At 37.7% G+C, this 20,084-nt stretch overlaps 1 protein-coding gene across 3 annotated transcripts in view; it reads right to left on the bottom strand.

Annotated features, from left to right (window-relative positions):
- Window positions 1-20,084, bottom strand: part of LOC139140176 (kinesin-like protein KIF28P) — a 46,702-nt gene that overhangs the window by 4,623 nt on the left and 21,995 nt on the right. For 2 of the 3 annotated variants that reach the window (XM_070709242.1, XM_070709240.1), the window contains exons 11-24: window positions 19,878-20,033; window positions 19,058-19,173; window positions 17,915-18,029; window positions 17,312-17,375; window positions 15,897-16,025; window positions 15,135-15,301; window positions 14,394-14,542; window positions 13,675-13,812; window positions 10,751-10,978; window positions 10,161-10,229; window positions 9,595-9,717; window positions 8,476-8,640; window positions 6,002-6,079; window positions 5,368-5,490 (exon numbers count right to left, since the gene is read on the bottom strand). In XM_070709242.1, coding sequence (XP_070565343.1) covers window positions 5,368-5,490; window positions 6,002-6,079; window positions 8,476-8,640; window positions 9,595-9,717; window positions 10,161-10,229; window positions 10,751-10,978; window positions 13,675-13,812; window positions 14,394-14,542; window positions 15,135-15,301; window positions 15,897-16,025; window positions 17,312-17,375; window positions 17,915-18,029; window positions 19,058-19,173; window positions 19,878-20,033 — 1,820 coding nt within the window. Of the gene's footprint in view, window positions 1-627; window positions 5,491-6,001; window positions 6,080-8,475; window positions 8,641-9,594; window positions 9,718-10,160; window positions 10,230-10,750; window positions 10,979-13,674; window positions 13,813-14,393; window positions 14,543-15,134; window positions 15,302-15,896; window positions 16,026-17,311; window positions 17,376-17,914; window positions 18,030-19,057; window positions 19,174-19,877; window positions 20,034-20,084 lie in introns of those variants that run through there. The other variant, XM_070709241.1, reaches the window with a different exon arrangement.

Raw genomic sequence — 20,084 nt, 5'->3', positions numbered from 1 at the left:
GAAACCATCGCGAAAATGAATTAATGGTCATGACCAATAATTCATTTCACGATTGTTTTATCTATCGTTTTATTTTATTACAGTTGTCTTTTGGTAATTAACTTATATGAGGTCGATCACATGATTGTAAATTACATTGTAGTTCTGCCTTTTACATACAGTTTGCCTAAGAGGTGGAGATAAAAATGCGACAAGTTAAGATCAGTTTACCCTTAACATTGTAGAGTAAAATTTCGATTGGCATCATGAGGTTGTCTTATCATTTCAATGTCAGGGTGACAGACACCATTGACCTCATTAGGCGTCATGACTAAAGTTAAAGGGAGGTGGTCGTCGGAACTGCGCGTGTGAGACTTTATTGTTTACAAACGATGTATTTCATGCATGATATCTATATGCATCACTTCAACATAGCTGCAACATTAAAATTTACCATATTCATTGTTAACAAACATGTTTTTAACTTTCATCAATCGCCAACGTACCCTAGATACAGTATTTACATTGGTCGAAGGGGTCCCTGGCAACCTTTGAGCAGAGTTCCAACGACCGCCTCCCTTTAAAATATTTTGTTATTAAATTCTGCTGAAAAATGACTGAACAGAGGGGAAACACAAAACAATGTGATACGTTATAGTTATTTTCTTTATTTCTGTATTGCAATGACTTCATTCAGGCTAATACAATACCCATTTAAAATGTGAACATGTACAGTCTTATGAGTATAAGACAGAGTGTCTTGCTGAAAGCAAAAGTAAAAATACAAAAACATAACTCAGTGTGATAATTTTAAACAATAAAGAATTCTGCAATTAAAGTATCATAATTTCATAAATTAGATAGATGTACTCCCATTGGACGGAAAGTTGAGTCCACTCAATACATTAAAGGCCCACCCCTAAGAAGCTGTAATATTTTTATGATATTTTTGCTATTTTTGTTTTTAATATCAACTACAGTTTCTTTTTCTACTCACAAAAGCATGTCAAGACACACAGTGTTCAGCTTGTCGACTCAGCCTGTACATGTGGAGACTGCATTGTTACTGTTGATAGGTCAATGCTGGTATGGAATAAAATTCAAATGTTAAAAATAGAGGTGTACGTTGTGGGTTTACAGTGTTGACAAGCTAAACAGTTGGTGTTTCAACACGCTTTTGGGAGTAGAACGAGACCTTGCAATTGACACTTGCACAAAACTTGTGGTACGATCATCAAAGAGTACAGCGACTGGCCCTCGAAGATGTTCATTTTTGTTCCGAAATTTCACAACGATCACTTCAATATCATGGACTAAAATAAGAAGTAATACTTGCTTCTGTTGATGTCATCATCACAAGCCCATTTATACTTATACACAACCTAACTCAAAAATAAAACAAATTTTAAAGCTCCCATTGTCAACCTCAAAGGTGAAATAATTTGTTGACAAAAAAGTCACAGCTAAAGAGCAATTTTTTCAACACGTTGAGCAACTAGCAGTAAAATTCAGCCTGAGCATGTACTGCCAAAAATGGAGTGTTCTTGAAAACCTGGACACTTAACACTTGAAATGGGGTAACTGAACTGAAACTTTTGATTTTGATATTTCATGGTTGTTGGCGGAAGTTGAACTGATGATAGAAATTGGGTGAAATGAACAGGTAGCATGTGACAAACTTCTGTGTAATTTACATGAAAAAACTTCACATGAAACATCATCATACGCCCTAGTCAACTTTAGGCACAATCGTACCTCAAAGATGAGATGTTGTTGCTGTGGTTGAAGGAAGTGGACGGGAACATCAGCTGCTGTGATATCCTCAGAACTGAAAGAAGTCGTATCGCATGCGATCGAGGAGGCCACCCTGCTTTCAACAGAGTTCTAATATTCTAATATTCTATATATCAGAGCGTGCTGATCATCAAAACAAATCCCGTATCGAGAATCATTCAGTCTGCGGAAATATCTGTTGTGGTCACACTATAGTACACGTGCGACCTGGTCAACTTCTGAGGTAACCTGTACATCCAGACAGTAAAATGGCTTTGGCCAAACCGCGGAGTAAAATTACTCATGAGCACTAAAAGACAAATCAAACACGGACACAGTGCAAAGGGGCCATTGTATTTGTGTCACCTACAATCCCTGAAAATCTTCATTTTTTTCTTGAAAATGGAGAAAAAAAGAATCTGATACGTTGCTTTGTGAAGTAAAACAGCTTCTGAACTTTCAATGTTTGATTCATGGTGACGTTTAACCCCACTAACCACTAAATTATGGGTCAGTATCATTGTTCTCCACAATAGGGTTGGACCACTGTATAAAAGAAACAGGGTAAAAGGATTACAATATTATTGTGCTTGCCCAGGCGGACACAGAGCATTTCAAATTAAAGCCCCAGTGCTGCTAACTTTCAATGGTTTTTTCATTATTTTTATTTTATAAATCAATTGCAACTTCTTATTCTACTCCAAAAAGAATGTTGAAACACCCACTATTTAGCTTGTCAACTTAGCGTCTATATGACATGTGTAAAATGCATGAATATAGTTTACATTTGAATTCTAGTACGGACAAGAAGTCACATTCGAGTAAATGGCATAATGCTTATATCTGGTATGATCATGACGTGTAAGTGCAGGAAATACTGCATTTTTGTACTTTTCCGTGGGGGTGCAATTTTATGAGTGCCGCACCTGTTTATTATTCAGCCTGTTAAAATGCATAGGCATGGTCAAAATCTGTGAGCAGTGATACTTCTATACACATCTTCAGTTAGCACATTTACACTAACTAACTTTGGTTTGAAAATAAAATCATGAAACTAATGCATACAATTCACAGCTATTGGGGCTTCAAGTAAAGAAAGTTTTCAACAGCTTACTTTTGTGAAAACCGAAAATTTTGTTTCTCCATCATGGACGGCATCATAGGGACAGCAGCCATTTTGAATTTCTAGAGATGAAAAACATTGGTAATGTTGTTCTCTAGTATTTAATTTTGCATGTGACCCCTGCTTGTATTCTCCATTTTGAAAGGGAATAGTTTGAAGATTTGTGAGGAATGTTTGAGCAAAAGTTTAAATTAAGTCTTTCAATGTCAAAGCCAATACTGCCTTAATAACCAGTAACCAAGAGAGTCTTTAAGGTTATGGTTAGGGACAGTATAAAACCAGAGGCTCCCCAACAGACTGTTGATTTGTATTCTAAAGTTTGTATCCGCTAATCTTCAGACATGCCCACATTCTAGACAAGAGCGTTGTTAGTCTACATAAAGGTACAGAAGCTAAAAAAACACATCTCAGATCCTGCACAAAAAATCAAATATGTTTGTTCCTTACATAGTAGGGATGTATATTAGTAATAATGTGACACACAGAGAGCAAATTATGAAAACACAAGCAGAAATACTTTTTACAGCTCTGAAAATAAACAAACTTACATGGTAACATGATGAAGGACATCTTTACCAAAACACTCTCAGATAAGTAACACATAAATATGACTGTTACATGTAATTTCAATATTATGTACAAACGGTATAATTTAAAATTCAGCTGTAGTTATTGAGTTGTATAGAATACCTCATCAGTGTTTATATGGTGTGGAGTGGAAAGAGATGTAATATCATTAGAAAACAGAAACCACTTCCCCTCTGTGGAACAAAATGCTATTGCAGCTTATGATCAGGGGTAGTGCAGGAAAGGAGGGGCACTGTGCCCCCTTGCCACAATTACATTAAATCAAATATGGGGGCTCATGATATCTACTTCTTTTACAGAAATTCTTCATGTCACTGAGGCCTGTTTGATTTTTTTTTCTGTGAAATGCACCTCATAAACTAACCTGCTACCACTAAGCACTAAGACTACAGTAGTACTTTTGAAAGGTTTCATGACGACAATCAGAGCTGATCGTCTTCATCCCCATACTAGAATGTTACCAAAACTTTCAACCAGCTACATTTTAAATCAGGGGCAGAACGATCTGTTTTACTGAAATGTCATAAAGCGTAGCAAAATCATGGAACAGATCAGGCTCTTGCATTTCAAATGTACTTATTACATAGTTGTTTGGTTGTCAACTGATACCAGCAAAGTGTATGTGATTAAGGTAGAATGCGCCTTGGGGACGGCCAAGCGGGACCGGACTCACAACTTTCAAAATACTTTTTCGGTCTTACCCTTTGTGGAGACTAATTTTAAAGGGCATGAAGTAAGTACATAAAGTTTTTACTTGCTTTCACTGTGAAAATAGACACTTAAATTTTTCCCCCATACAGTTAACACGGGGGTGGCAGCCATTTTGAATTGCAAGTGTGAGTAAACATTGGGTAATTTGGTTATCTAGTATTCAGTTTTGCACAGTGACCCCTGAGTCTTATTCTTGATTTCAAATGGGAATGATTTAAAGTTCCCATACTGCAAGTTTCAGCCAAAGTTTAAGTCTCTCAAAATTGAAGCGCATACTACCTTAACATGTTTCAGTGTTTGACAAATGGGGAATGGTTTGACAAATTGAAAGAATGTCATAATGTCACAGGCTGGATCGAACACTTGCTATTACAAGCTATAAAAGTGATATTTCAAAAAGGCAAGGAAAAATGACATTTTTGGAAAACGTCCCTGTAAGCGATTTTCTCATGGCATCATCTGAAACAAAACCACCATCTCCACATGAAATTGGACAGAGAGTGAACAATATTGGTCTCCGAAGGGCTGAGTTGGGGGAAGGAGTCTAAACATGTGTCTTTACACGACTTTAGGACAGTCAAACCCCTGGACATTAACCTGCAGAACACTTACCCCTCATCCTAGCCTAAATAGGTGGGTGGAAAATGTCTGATTGGTATAAGTTCAGAGGGTAGACCAGAATGATGCCGTTCACAATGCAGTGGATGGGTGATGTGTGGACGGCTCCTATCAATATTGATATATCAATGTTCATAAAACCTTGCTAGATTTCTACATCTCAAAATATCAGGACTTTGGGACCAGTGGTAATAATTTAAATTCCCCATTAGCTGCGATCGTCACTGGTGTATGTCCTCTAGGAATTGAAGCACCAATCACACAGGAAAATCCTCTTTGACACCGAGAAAATTTTTACATAATACATATTCTGGTATGGTGCTGATGTACAGAAACTTTGAAAAATTCCTAAATTGATTCAAAGAGTGCACAAAAGTCTGTGATCAGAGGAAAAACTACTTTCCTCAAAGTCAGTTTGATATGCTGTCGACTTACAAGTGCTTTCTTCAACTCACCAAACTTTTTACACATTATATGTATCGGTATTGGGCTCACTTCAGAAATCATCCCTGAAAATAAATTCCCCTTGGTGGCTACTGTAAGATGCAAGCTTTGCTTCCGTTCACGGAACTCGCCGCAATGGCAGCAGCTTTGAACTGTTCCTTGTAGCCACTCTTCAAAACTTCTTCTACTTTGTCTGCCGATAGGTTTGGATTGCCTTTGGCTTTAGCTTCCACTACCATATCGTAGATTTTACGCTATTTCGATATAAAAATATGAAATATTATTGGATATTGCAATTTTACAGAGTGAGGATTCCTGTCCAGACAAAAATGCTAAAAGACACATCTTTTCCACATTCCAAAGCGTACTTTAGAGTTATACTGTGCTGCACTTTTTCATTTATCAGGGTCCTGTTGTACAGTACAGTACATCATAGTGCTAAGTTCAATTGCAGTGCAGTCTGAAATATGCCTATAGTTCTACACATGCAACACTATACAGAGATCTACATCGGCAGCAAGTACAAGTGATTCAGAATTTCAGAGTTCAAAGTCATGCATTTTCATCAGTCCTGTAAAATTCTGTATATCTTTTAGCATTCAGTACTGGGCTATTCTATTTTGTACTGTGCTGTTCTGTGTTGTACTGTGCCGCGCTGATGGTTTTACAGAAGTCAATGAGGGCACACAGTCAGCAAAATATCAAAAATATTACTTCCATGTTTTCTGTTGCAATAAAAATGCAATACAAACTGTCGTCACTTACAAGTTTAGCCTCCATCTTGTCCGCCCTCTTCTTGTGAGTATTCAGTTCCACCAAAAGCTTGTATTTCTCATCCGGTTCCTGTAGAACGCAGAGTAGAGTCAAGAGTTACTCATCAACAAATTACACATGCATATTCATTGTACAGGTTTCAAAGACGTGAAATTTTAATAGAGACAGTTGTTGTATTGATAAGTGTTTTTTTTACAGTGGTTTGCGTTGAACCACTGGCAATACAGGAACTTCATGTAGACATACTGTCTATATTGAGTAGTTGCCAACAATGTTCGGTGTAATTATTGTCTGGGAAGTAAATATCAATCGATGACAAAGAAATCGACTCTGAAAAGGTTGAAACATTATCTGGAAGGAGGTCGGGTGTAGTCATAACAACACCATCAGATCTGCACAAACAACGTTTACAAATGATGCGTTCTGGACAGTTATCTGGATGTGTGTGGATTTTTGAGGTTGTTTGACTATGTCTGACCTCCTTCCAGCCACTGTTTCGACTTCTGGACTCAAAAATGAAGGACCAGGACAGGTGAGCGACATTATCCAGAAATGGGTTTCACCATTTTGATCACAAGCACAAGAAATGCACAAGGCACTATATAGAGCCTTAAATTATCACTTTCCTTATGTGTAACTGGTAACTTAAAATACTCAGACACTGTCATCACTTTGGGGGGAGTTGTAGAAATCTAGTGACACATGCTTGACATAAACATGTGCTGCAATGATTTATTTGTTTGTAGTCAGTTAATGCACCTGGCTTTGTTTGTTATCACAGTGGCTGGAAACCAAAGACTAAAATACACATGACATCCAGTGCATGCCATCGTTTCTCTACTAGTTCACTTATCAGTTACATCTGTATCTGTATCAAAATAAACCTATATCTGTTGTCAACTCTGATTTTATCTTTGTAATGATACAAGATAAATCAAATATCACCTTTCAAAATAAGCAGATGCAAAAAAATAAACAGGTCATCAAACTTTTTTAAGTTGACAATAAAGTAATTTAAGAGTCTGAATGGGTTTTTCAATGTTGGCAGCATTCTGACCGAGTGTAGCATTTCAGTCTGAAATAAAGAACTGTAATAATTGCACGTTTCACATGAACTGGCCAACACCTTCAATGTACACAGTTCGGTTCCCTGCAAAGCATATCTTACCGCTTCAAATTTGACAGAGAAGTGATTTATGTGTACACTGAGAACCGCCCCTGATAAACTTGAAAACTCGATTTCAAAACCTGAGATAAAGAACAAGGTGTCAATTTCCACTGAATAAACTTTACACATGTTGTCTCATTTCAGTGACAACTTCACGCAATGGCATCGGTAATGTCTATCACTTTCAAGTCATCCGAAAGTCAGGGCTGACATAAATGCTGAGATGAAGAAGTCTAGTTTCTTGAGTCTGATGGTTGAAAGCCAATTATGATAGTCTTCATTTATGCAAAGTATGTTAATGAGAATTAATTATGTATGCAAATCATAATTCAAGAGTTGTGCACAGTTGATTCTGTGAGGCAGGTTCAGGCAGTTGGTTTTGTGAGAGTAGAATGGAATTGGTACAGGACTGATTTTCCTTGTGACTTCAGCTTTTTCTCATGACCGCAAGATTGCCCATATCGAGTGTTTCAAGCCATCATCTGCCCCCTAAAAGATGCCCAAAGCACTGAAACCGTGCACCAAACCATAGACCCTAAATACAGACTAAATACAGGAGGCAATAGCATTTGTCCGTGTACCGTATATGTGATAGCGTGAATTTGCTGTTGTTTCTAGCGTAATCACTCCCTCAGAAAAGACAAAATATCGCTTTTCATTCTGCTTTGATGACACATGTGATGTGAGGTATACCCGTTCAAAAAGAACAGCCAATAGCATACTTGTGGTTTGGTCTTCATGGACACCAGTGCAATTTCATGCTCATCTTTAATTGCGGTAAACTATTGCACAAATTATGGCTTTGGGAAAAATTCCAACTTTTGCCTTGTTCAGGCATATTGAAGTGACAATCACCACTCCAATGAAATGTTAAAATATGCTGCCCTCTAATATTTCAAGTCTGACCCTAAATTTGATCAACAAGGCACAACTTGCAGAGAAAACACCGAATTCAGGTATGAGAATGTGAATTCAATGGCATGAGGGCGCTCATCAACTGATAAGTAAGTCCCTTGTATTTGAACACGCAAAGTGTCGGTGTTGGCAGTTGATGGAGGCAATTAACACAGAATTAAATTGACACACAACTGAATAAAGAAATTTCTCTTTGAATTGAGAAAATTCTCCATATTAAATGTACTATAGGGGTGATGAACAGAAGCTTCAAGGAATTCCTGGTTCGACTCAAAAGATTTCAGAATGTTGCACACTAGAGGGCACTCTACAGTCACATTTAGAAGCCAATGAGGGGGCTGTAAAGAGAGTCTACATTGTACAGAGAAGCTGTTGAACTCACAATGCTTGTGGAAGAGGTGTCACCTCGCAGTGATATTCTTGAACGTCTCATTGTATCTTCTGCCACGAGCGCTTTCGTTGTCAAGTTGGCTGCCTTCATGGCTTTCCCCTGCTGTCTACCCCACACTTCAATAACTAAGGGTTGATTTTCTATATATTCAAGAAACTAACGAAAAAAAGAGAATGTTACTGAAATACTGTATCAAAGAGGCCAAAACGTACATGGGTTACTTCAAAGGGAGGGGGGTCATTGGAAATGCCCCAGTGTGACTTTCTTGTTTACAAACAAATGTATGAACGATATGCATCACGTCAACATAGCTTCAACATGTAAATTCAAGATGTGCAATATGAAAAATATGCTTTTAACTTTCATCAATTGCCACCCTACCTTGGATACAGTATATGACACGTTGCTTGTATGGGTGAGATACAAGCTTTGAGTGCAGTTTCTGAGGGCCCCTCCCTTTAAATAATCAGACCCTCCATTGCTCAATATTTCCCCCTTTTTGGAAGGGGAGGGAAGGGTGTGGAACGTTCACTCAGTATGACGTGTGTATGTGTAGTATAACTGCATGTTTGTGGTCAAAATTAATAACCTTTTTATTCAGATTGTCAAATATTTTACACCAATAATATGATTTGAGGTAGGGCCTGCTAATGGAAATCTTACCAACTACACTGAGTCTTTGAAAGTTGGGTCTGAACATACCATTAACTCTTTGAACGCCAAAGTCAATTTTTATCACCTTTATGAAATATACTCTAGTAAATTTTTTCCAGATTTTTGCCAAAATTTTGATAACAAACTGTAGCAAATAAAATATCATGTCTATTTGGTCCAAAATTATCAAGAAAAGTACAGAAAAATTCACAAAAACTGGTAAAATATTGTGCTAAAAGTTTGGTGGGAAAAAATTATGACACTCAAAGGTTAAGAATCATCGTTGCAAAACTGCAAATTTCCATGGTTACTTTGATGATTGCACTGACAAGAAATTTACTGGCATCGTTTATACCATCCAAGCCCACACCCATATTTGCCAACAAATAGAATGGCCCTTTTCATGATGGCTGTTTTCATTTGAACATGAGGCTTTGGGGGGTGGTGTGGTCTTACCTGTCGCGTGACGGGATTACTGTTGAAAAGCTGTTCATGGTAGAAGTCTGGGTTGGTCGTTCCTACAATCTCTTTAGTCTGTTGCATTTTTTTGTCAAGATAGAACTTGTATCGGCAGAAACTCTTAAAAGACAGACATGAAAAGGAAATTAAACAATCTTGTAAATAGAAGATAGATGAAAAATTAGTTATTTAATACTTTTGATAAAGTGTTAAAAATCAATATGCAGAATAATATTATTTCCCTAAAGCAATTATGAAACTGAAATTCAGGTCACATTGATATCTATTTCAGCTTTGTATTTGTCTGCAGCCTTCTAAATTTTCAACATGTCAAAATTAAATTTCAGTTTTTTTGTGTTTCAAGAATGTGTGCAAAAATTTATGTACGTCTGTGCACCAGCAATCTTTCCAAATTACAACGACACACTTCGTTGCCATGCCAGTATCGTACAACTTTTGCAGTAAACTTTAAATGTAAGGCAGCAAAACCATTGCAGAACGATGTTAACACATTTCAAAAATAACCTAATTTTTTTTGAAATGGGGAAACAATCTCATCTTACCTTCTTAAACTGTGGTGGCAAGCCTCTGGCACTTGGTATTTTCACTTTGAAGAACATTGGTTTACCAAGCTAGCCACGAGAAAGACAAAAGAGTCCATGAAATTGCATGATGAGGGCGGTAGATAGACAGCGTGTAAAAGAACATGTACTTACCAGTAAAATATTCACAATTTATGAAGATTTGACTTTACATGTTATTATGATGGAATAACTTTTTCTTTAAGCAAAAAAGGATGAAATAAGTCATGGTATTTCAAAGCTTTTCCTTCAGCCCAAGATTTTGACATAAACTGTCCTGAAAACAGAAACATTCAAGTTTAATCTGAGAATCAAGAGATAATTTGTGGAAGTGACACAAAATATGAGTGAAATTACCCAAAGCCGAGAAGAAAAGATCTAAAATATATGTGGCAGTAAATCTCTGAAAAGTTTACCATTTTAAAGAATGCTGGGTCAATAATCACAGTGATTTGTGCAATTAGCAACAATAGTGATAAACAAAACTGCAGGATTTTGTACTTCATATAGCAACACATGCATGACATTATTTTGCTGCTGCCGACAGAATTCCTGATGGATAATAGCCTCACCATCTCTGTAGGTTCTTCAACGAAAGCATCCTCATCTTCACTGAACTCCTTGCCATTCTTCTTGCACGGCAGTGCCTCGACCCTGAGATGACCTTTCTCTAGTCCTTTGTAGTCGGTGATGGCTAGTGTCTCCTCCAACTCTATCATGTAAGCTAAACTCTGCAGGTACACATGCACGTAGCCAATCAAAGCTTCCGTGTCTGGGTGCTCCCAGAATGGATCTTTCTCCTATTAAAGCAAAGAAAGTTAAAGGATCATGGTATATTCCTTTGATGTTAGTTTCAAACAGGTGTCTGTACCACTTCATACATACGAGTGTTGTTGAAATTGACTAAAACATTACACGGTCTCTTGGACATAATAACTGTCATTAGTGAGTAACTCTACAATCTGACATTTGAACTTATACTGAAAGTCAAGTCTGTGGCTTTTCTGTTCCAACTACCTTGATTGGACAGTGAAATATTCGGCCGGTAAAAATGGCATGACAACAGGGGAAAATGAAAAGTTCTACTGGACTATAGAAAGCTTTCTTTTTGACTTGCCAATGGCTAAATTATCTCTTTAAGCGCCAAAGTCAATTTTTGTCACCTTTATGAAAATCTACTCCAGCAAATTTTTTTCAGATTTTTGCCAAAATTTTAATAAAAAACTGTAGCAAGTAAAATATGATGTATATTTGGTCCAAAATAATCCAAAAATTTTCAGAAAAATCTGCAAAACACTGGTAAAATGTTGTACTAAAATTTTGGTGGGAAAAAATTACAGCATTCAAAGAGTTAATCTGTAAGAGATGTACTCAACTTTCTAACTTTACCACCAATTTCTCTAATTGTTGTACTTTCTAAGACCTACAACCTGCACTTTTCACTTCCTTTCAAGTTGTTCAATCAGTTTGGGTTTCCAAAACTGTTCTGTCACATGCGGTCAGTGTGTGAAACTCACTCAAATCTCTACTGGCCAAGCAGGCCAGCAACTTTAAAAAATCACTGGCCCTGAAGGAAATCAACTGGTCCGATCCTCATGTCAAAGCCAAATTAGAGCAGATATTTACCCGCGCTCACTATAGGGGCCAAGAACATGCGATTGAAAAAATAAAAATACACCACTCAACATTCTAACATCAAACTGTTATTTGTACCTTTTAATTCTTTTAAAGGAAAGCAAATGAAGATGACTATGAAAACCAAAATTTGGGCAACTGATCTCAGTGCTAAAACACATGAAATCAGTGAAAGGTTAAGCACAAATACATAAAACGTTTTTATTTCCTAAAGCAGCCTTTTACAACAAATATTTCTAACAATGAGAAAAAAGAGCGCAAGCGTAGGCTTCAAGTTGAAATATGTCCCAACACGGAAAAGTTACGCAACTCCGATCAGGGATAGGTAAGTTTGGCACCACAGACACCGGACCACACACAAATGGAGTCAATACAACAGTTGATTCTTTCAAAATCGATTCTGGCTAGCGCTTCTCCTCTTTGAGGGAGTCATCGTCAAATTCAAGGAAATGGAATACAAAACAATAGGGCAACTGATGAAAAGAAATAATACTGAAGTGTTGAAACCAATGTTAAAAGACGAATCACAAATTTAAAATGTTAGCGTAATCAAGGCAAATGGCCATCAAGGTCAAATCACATTGAAGACGCGACTTTGCACAATGTTTAAATATCGGACATTTATTTCTAGTATCGAAGTTTGACGTCCAACATATTTCTGCCATACATAACAATCTATATATCGGGTCTTATATCGATACTAGACTTACAAGAATGACTTGCCTTCTGTCGCGGCATGCCGGGATTGCGAAATTGGCTATTATTTTACCTCAGGCTGATACATATCGGCAATTTTGGACTCTCTATAATAATCGATACTAGACAATTCTAGAATGACTTGCCTTGCGTCTCGACACACCGAATCTGTGAAATCACAGAATCTGATGTTTACTCGATATTAATCGGCGATTGGGACTCTAATATCGTCACTAGAATGACTGGCCTTGTGTCTCGGGCACATCTGGTCTGACAAATGTTCGATATATATGTCGGAGATTTTGCCACCTCACAGATCTTCCAAGCCCGACTTCCTCAATCCGGCTCTAACTTCGATACTAGACCATACTATACTTGTCAAATCGCGGGTAAATATCAGATGTATATCGGGGAGGTCACTACCTTACAGATCTGGCCCCGTGGTCTAGCCAAGCCCGACTTCCATAGTCCGACACCAACTTAAATTATACGATACTAGACTTGTCTAAAACGGTGGATATATACCCTATATCGGAGATTTCACCACCTCACATATCTGACCAAACAATTCTAATTTCGATACTGTTGTCCAGTAGCTGAAAATATTTGATATCATATAAAAGTGCAATGTTGAGGTGTCGAAAAACCCAGTTTATCTCGACACATGCGACACGGTCGATACGCTAAACAGTAAGACCACAACGAGATTTCGAACCTCTATACTTTAACAAAAGGGGAGCATATTGAATAGCACCACTACTCTCGCGAGAAAACGTGAGTAAGGTCTTTCGCTTTGATGCAGTACCGATCAGTCTGTTCACTTTTTATTTGCGAATTTCACGTTTTGCAAATCTCTTGAAAGAATAAATTTCGTATCTTTGAATAATTTTGTCAGGTATTTAGCTTAGCAAAACATTCTGGTAAACTTCTGTACATATAGGGAAAGTTACTGGCCCGCGTCTTTAGGAACAGCAGGACATCTTTCAAGAGTTACTGGTCCGGCATGAAAACTGCTGGTCTCGGGCCATCGGGTTAGCGTGAATTTCACACGCTGGATGCGGTGTACAACATGTCAAACTGTGAAAGCCCCCACATGAATTGCAGTGTATTGACAAATAACTACTCCCCAAGTTTCAACATTAATAAACCGTGGTAGGAATCTGACCTTCTCAACATCCCAATCTTTGTCGCCTTCGATGAAATTCTGGTACATTTCTTGCATGATGTACTTCCTGTTCAGGAACTTATCCCGATTCCACATGAATTCCGTACCATTCTCCAGGTTCCTCATCAGTACATTGACCTGAAGTGATGAAAGAATTGTATATTAAAATGGAATGATGATTTGACAGAATCTGCAAATTTCAAACAGAGTATATAAGACATTTACGAAAATCATAATTAATTATGTTTTTTTCCTTAATTATGCAAACTACACCAGATTCCACTCAGTTCCTAGATATTCAACCAAACATTCTATATACGGTACTCAAAATAATCTTATTTGGTCCCGTAATGTTTGAGTTATGAGCTCCATAAATTTGGTCTATAGACAGATGGACTGACGAACAGACACACAGATACAATGACACACATGCCTCATGCAACTTGTATTCATGACACAGTTGGCCAAATCAATGAAGTACTTGGTGGTCCCAAGATAAGTATTGCCCAATGGTCCTACATATCTTTAATAACATAATTCATCATGATAGTAGAATTGCAAATTACTGATCTCTGCTATAAATTTGTTTGTTTTAGCACTTCAAATCCCTCTATCTGCAGGCCCCTGCTAGGTGACTGTGGCTAATTACAACACGCATAATGGAATTTTCATGAAATTGAATTGATTACCACAACGGCAGAGATTTTCTCATTTCTCACCTCTGTTCTGCCATGTTTAAGTCCCTTCACCTGCGGAGACACTAAAGCTATTTCAAACTTGACTTTCTTGTCCAACTCCTCACTGATGGCATTGGCTTCACTGACTAGCGGCATGATTTCAATCAGGTCTTCCTGGAAAATGATATCGTCTGATGTGGAGAAAAGAAAGGACAAGCACACAAATAATGAATGCAAATTTTGAGATAGAATATCAGGCAAAAATATTTTCAGGCTTCAGAATGGTAGATTATTACAAACACATTATCGAACCAATTGATTAATTATTAATCGTTTCATTAATTAATGAAAACTTCTTGATAGCTACACTGTCATATGCTGTTCAGTCCAATATATGTTTCATGTTTTTGTTCTAAAACATTGTCAGTGCCAGCAAAAGCTGTAAATTAAACTTTGCCGAATATAGGAATAACTTATAACTCTGTTTTGGTGACTGGATCTCTAACCTGACGGAACAGTATTGACCTCGGATTTTGGACATTTTGAAATTAAAGCATTATTTCTAAAATAATAAACAAACTTTTTGCACTCATCATCAATAAATGCTAATAGAAAATGTACCACATGGTGGTGAGTAAGGAATAATCTTTTATGTGAAAATGTGGATTGAAAAATATGCCATGTACCATAACCTGAGGCTCTTCCTTAAACTTAACAACCAAACTGTCACAAGAAGAACATCAACAGTCAATGACCTCACATTTTAAAACTGAGAATTTTCACCTTTAGATTTGCCAGGGCCTTTCTCCATGTGGAATCCTGAATTTTCAGCAATCTCAGCCTGGGCCTGGTCATAGGTCACTTTCTCTTCTTGCTTGCCGGCTTTGATGTTCTTAGCCAAGTCTTGCGGGTGATGGAACACAAACAAGTGGTTTGATCCTAACATAACTCTAGAGGGAGACAAACAAAGATCATTTTACGATTGCAAGTTCTACAGACAATATGAAAATTTCACTTTTACTACATCCAAGCTTGCAGAACAGCATCAGTTTGATTTGACACAATCTGACCACAATTTCCTAATGACACAAATTCATCCATATTTTCAAACAGCCGTACAAAAATCACACAAATCTTGGCATTTGTCATTAATAAATGCCCTGGCAAGGCCTCAAGAATCCCAATGAAAATTGATTATCCTTTTCAAGATGACTTGCGTTTATAATCTTATGGTCGCCTCTCTATCCCATGGGAGCACGTATTCTTGACACTTCCTGCTCACTTCACCAATCATGCTAAGGTCAACAATCAGGGAATCATATATACATGTACCAATTAATCCTCACATGATGTATTTTAAATAGACTTGACACCTTGATGGCAATTTGCACTGCTTTGTCTCACTATGACATACACATACTGTACTTGATGACTTGAAAAGACAGTGGCATTTTGTGTAGTAGTGGTACATCACAGTGATTATCTGGGCACCTTGATTTTTGTGCCTATGGACTTGACCTTGAAAGGGGTCAAAAGGGGTCGCACCTGTCATTATGATGGAGTTCTACCTCTTCTGTGACTTCTTTACCGTTTATCAGGATTTTTGCATTCTCACAGGGTCTGATTCTGACGACGTTTTTCTTGTTGGTGATGACAGCGTGTTCCTTTAGGATGCTGCAGTGGATGGTAAAAAGCAATCATAACATGAATTACTTGTGAATACTCACTCGATCATGGTAAAACGTTTTCATTACCAACAACATAGACTAATACAACATTAGGCCTGTAATATTGATCTTTCTGATAACATATCTGAGGTTTTTACTCTGCTCAGCATGATCCCTGGTGTGAGCAACTCCAGTGGTCTAATTTTGGAGACCACAACCCTTTTTGGTCAAGCCAATGAATCTGTTACTGAGTTGGTCCCACAGATCAGTCAGTACTTATGTACATTTATAGTACAGGACATGAGCAAGGCCAGTAAACTACAACTGCTGGAATTGCAACACTATTATCCAGGGAGAGTGAAATACCAAATGCATTTGCTACCACTGTGATGTAACACTGGTAATGGCTGAATGCCATGAACATCCCCTCTACATGTAACAGCTGTAGGTATCATAATGTGAGGAAAATCTTACAGGTGGTGAAAAGGCTCATAATAACACCGAACATTTGGATTACATAATGTTCATTCAAACTTTCACTTATTTATCAAATATTACTAAAAATACCGCAATTATACGGTGTCGCTCAAATTTGATCAGAATTGGTATATACCAGTATGGGTACCAAAGATCAACAATTGATGTTATGACAATGATTTCTGCACAGTACAACTAGAAAAACAACAAGAAATATTTAAACCAGAAAAAAAAGAATGACAAAAGTAAATAAGGTCTGAAACTTTAGGTACTGGAGGTCAACTTTAGCAACATGCATAGCAGAAACAGTTAGTCCCTCTTAGTTGGACCATAGACAGTCTTCCCCCCTCTACTGTCTATGGTTTGAGCTGGTCTGTTAATATGTAACAGTTCATAAACAATGACAGGAAATGACTCAAGCCTGTTTCAGTCACTGGCATGCCATCACTCCTGCACATTTGCAGGATTTCCCTTTTCCTTACCTCATTTGCACATTTTTGACACTGATGTGCTCATTTGAACAAATTCACATCTCAACCCCCTACATCTACCTGTACACCAAATACTGAGACGGTAGCTTTGGCGGTATGGAAGCCTTTGTGTGTGACGGACATACATCCGCACATACATACCCACAAATATACAGACATACAGACGCCACCGACTCATCATATAAGCTCTTTTTGGTATTTATATACGAAACCAAATATTACTAAAAACCAGGTAGTTTAAGCCCAATACTATACATTCAACCTCTATGCGGTGAGTTTTCTGCTTTTGTAATGGGTCTGATTAAAGTTGTTTTTGAGAACCCACCTGAGACCATTGAGAAGTATTTCTGGCGGTGGGCTTGCCTTTTTGTTTCCGACTCTTGAAACACCTGCATTGAAATAAACATAGGACATGAATGACGATCTACTGTCTGGTCAATTATGTTGACATGATTAATTACTGTGCAATAGTGACACTACATACATTAGTGTATAATACATTATGGCTTTGTCAATGCCAGTCAATTTTATGATGTCAACCCTCAAATTATTACTGATAATGTATCCGATTATCCAGCATTGTGGCCCCAGATGTTTTCCACGTCTACAAATTCATTGACATTGCCAAAACTATAAAATAATAGCAATAATGTACCTTCTCCTGGCCCATAATGGACTCAAGCAAATCTGCATTCCATACTGCACTCCGCCTTGCCTAGTACATTACGGAGCGCAAAGTTTTTGTCACCAACATCAACATACGTTGTGTTTGCAGCAGATATTCTTTGTATATCAACATACTTCAGGCAAAGCATAAGAAAAGGCATTTGCATTATGGAATGAAAAATGACAAAAGCATATCAAAGGCACTGCTACATCAATTTCCCTTTCACAAACAGACGCTGAATTTCTGAGTGAGGTCACTGACCTTCAGGTGTGAAATGTACAATCATTCCGGTCAGCGAAGGATCTTCGTTAAGATTCCAAATATGAGGAATCACTTTCATTTGTTCCTGCTTCTGCTGTTCTGCCATCAGCTTTTCCTGTGAAGCGACAGAAATGAACCAGAAAGTCAAGATCCGCAATGACTCTCAATATTAAGTGGTGTTTATCTGTGCTGTTGATTCACACATTAACTAAGGAGGAGACTTTGATGTGATGAGAAAATATTAATAAAATTCCAGCGAGAGTATTATTTATTTGCTCCTTTGCCAAGTATGAAGACGTTTCACAACCTAAGGGGTGGAGTGGTGGACTCACTGTCGGAGAATGGTGAGTTCAATACTCTAGCACTGTGTTGCACCCCTGAGAAAGACACTTTGCTCCCTATTGCTTCATTTAGTGGTGGATGATGGGTACCTCATCCTATGAATTGGACTCTCGCCCATCAGATGATGAAGAAAATAAAAATGTACAGGGGTATCTGCTGTACATCTGTATCTACAGAAATGCTGGTGTGTGTGTGCACCGGTATGGGTGTATGTGTGTGTGTCTGTGCCTGTATGTACAATTTTAAGACTTGGGAACTGCTGCATGAATTGAACTGGAATTCGAAGGAAAGGTGCATTTTGAGAGTGGCAAGGAGGACTGATCAACTGTTTTTCATTTCTTGGGTTGCATGAAGATGAAGTTATTGTCACAGTTTTTTTCCTGCGATTGTAACACATATGAAAGGACTGGTTGACTATTGGAACATGCTGTATGACATCTTCATACAATCTATTGATGTATAGCATGCTTTAGAGAGCAAGCATATTACATACAACGATAGCAAATATGGACACTGCTGAAGAGTTGCCACAATAATTTGACTTTGCATAACTGCATTGTCAATGTCAAATATTGACAAGTGGTATCAAAAAAGAATGTTTTAAAAATGTTAAGAAAGAGTAATCTGACTTTGTTTTGAAATGTGCATTTCATCATTTGTATCAATGTATTTCTTCCCTTAAATAACTCAAAAAACTCCAAATTTTCATTTTAAAATCCTACTGCATGATATTTCATTCCACTGGCGGGGCAGTCAGCAACAGAGCTGAGATACCTACAGTGCTAAATATTTATATCTCACCATGTTAGCTGATTCCGCCTCAGCCAGTCTCTGCTTCCAGGATTTCTCCATCTCCGTCATCTCTTCCTTGTTCCGCTGGATCTGCTCTTCCATCATTTTCTTCATGCTTTCCACCTCTGTGAGGAAGCCACAAAGGGAAAGGAGAGACGAACAAACCAAAACATTTTGGGTTGAGCTGATGGTAAATTTCTTGGCGAGTATATAGTATGTAAGTTGACGGTAAAGTCTACAAAATATATTGAATATCAATCGCCCTTGAAATAAATTGAGGCAAGACTGCAGATTTGTGGACAAAGACAACATCACAGCAATCACTATTAACATTAGGGTTAGGGTAAAAATAGGGATAGCATATTGTGAAAAGTCCCGGGAAAACCCTTTTAGTTCCTATCAAATGTTTTGTGTTCACTAAACTACACTCATGACTTAGCTGAAATTCAGATTTTGGGGACGACAACACTGCTGAAAACTAGATCGACATATTTCTCATTGCATTCATTGCAATTCATCTCATAGTTCTCACTATGAGGATCAAATACCGGGTTTATCATTGGTGATACTATAGTGACTGATCCAAAAGTACATGATTACTATTCCACATCGGCGGGGAGGCGGTTCGTACAGTATGTACATCTTTGAAATGATCATTAAACAATACGATATGTCCTATAATTCTCAAAAAAACACAAAAAAAATTAAGATACATACATCATAATTTCTGGTCAAAAAGATCAACAAGCAAAACATAAATCATCTATTACTTTTTATGAAATTATTTATCCAGTTACTTCTTTGCATTTGTTTAATAGTTCAGACTCACCGTCTTCTGGAATTCCGACAACCTGCGCTGCCTGTCCACCGCCACCGCCCAGTTGTTGTAGAAGTCTGGCATTTTCTTCTCGTAATTCTCGGATGAGTTTCTCTGTTGGACTTTCATTGATGACCGCTTTGGTCTTGATGGACTTGGCTCTGTCAGCTGTGGGGGCAAAATTGTGGTGAGCAAATTGGTCATTTTCTAAATTTGGGA

The sequence above is a fragment of the Ptychodera flava genome, chromosome 9, assembly GCF_041260155.1.
Source record: "Ptychodera flava strain L36383 chromosome 9, AS_Pfla_20210202, whole genome shotgun sequence".
NCBI lineage: Eukaryota > Metazoa > Hemichordata > Enteropneusta > Ptychoderidae > Ptychodera > Ptychodera flava.
Note: the sequence above shows the minus strand (reverse complement) of the source record. Positions and strands in the feature narration are given on the sequence as shown.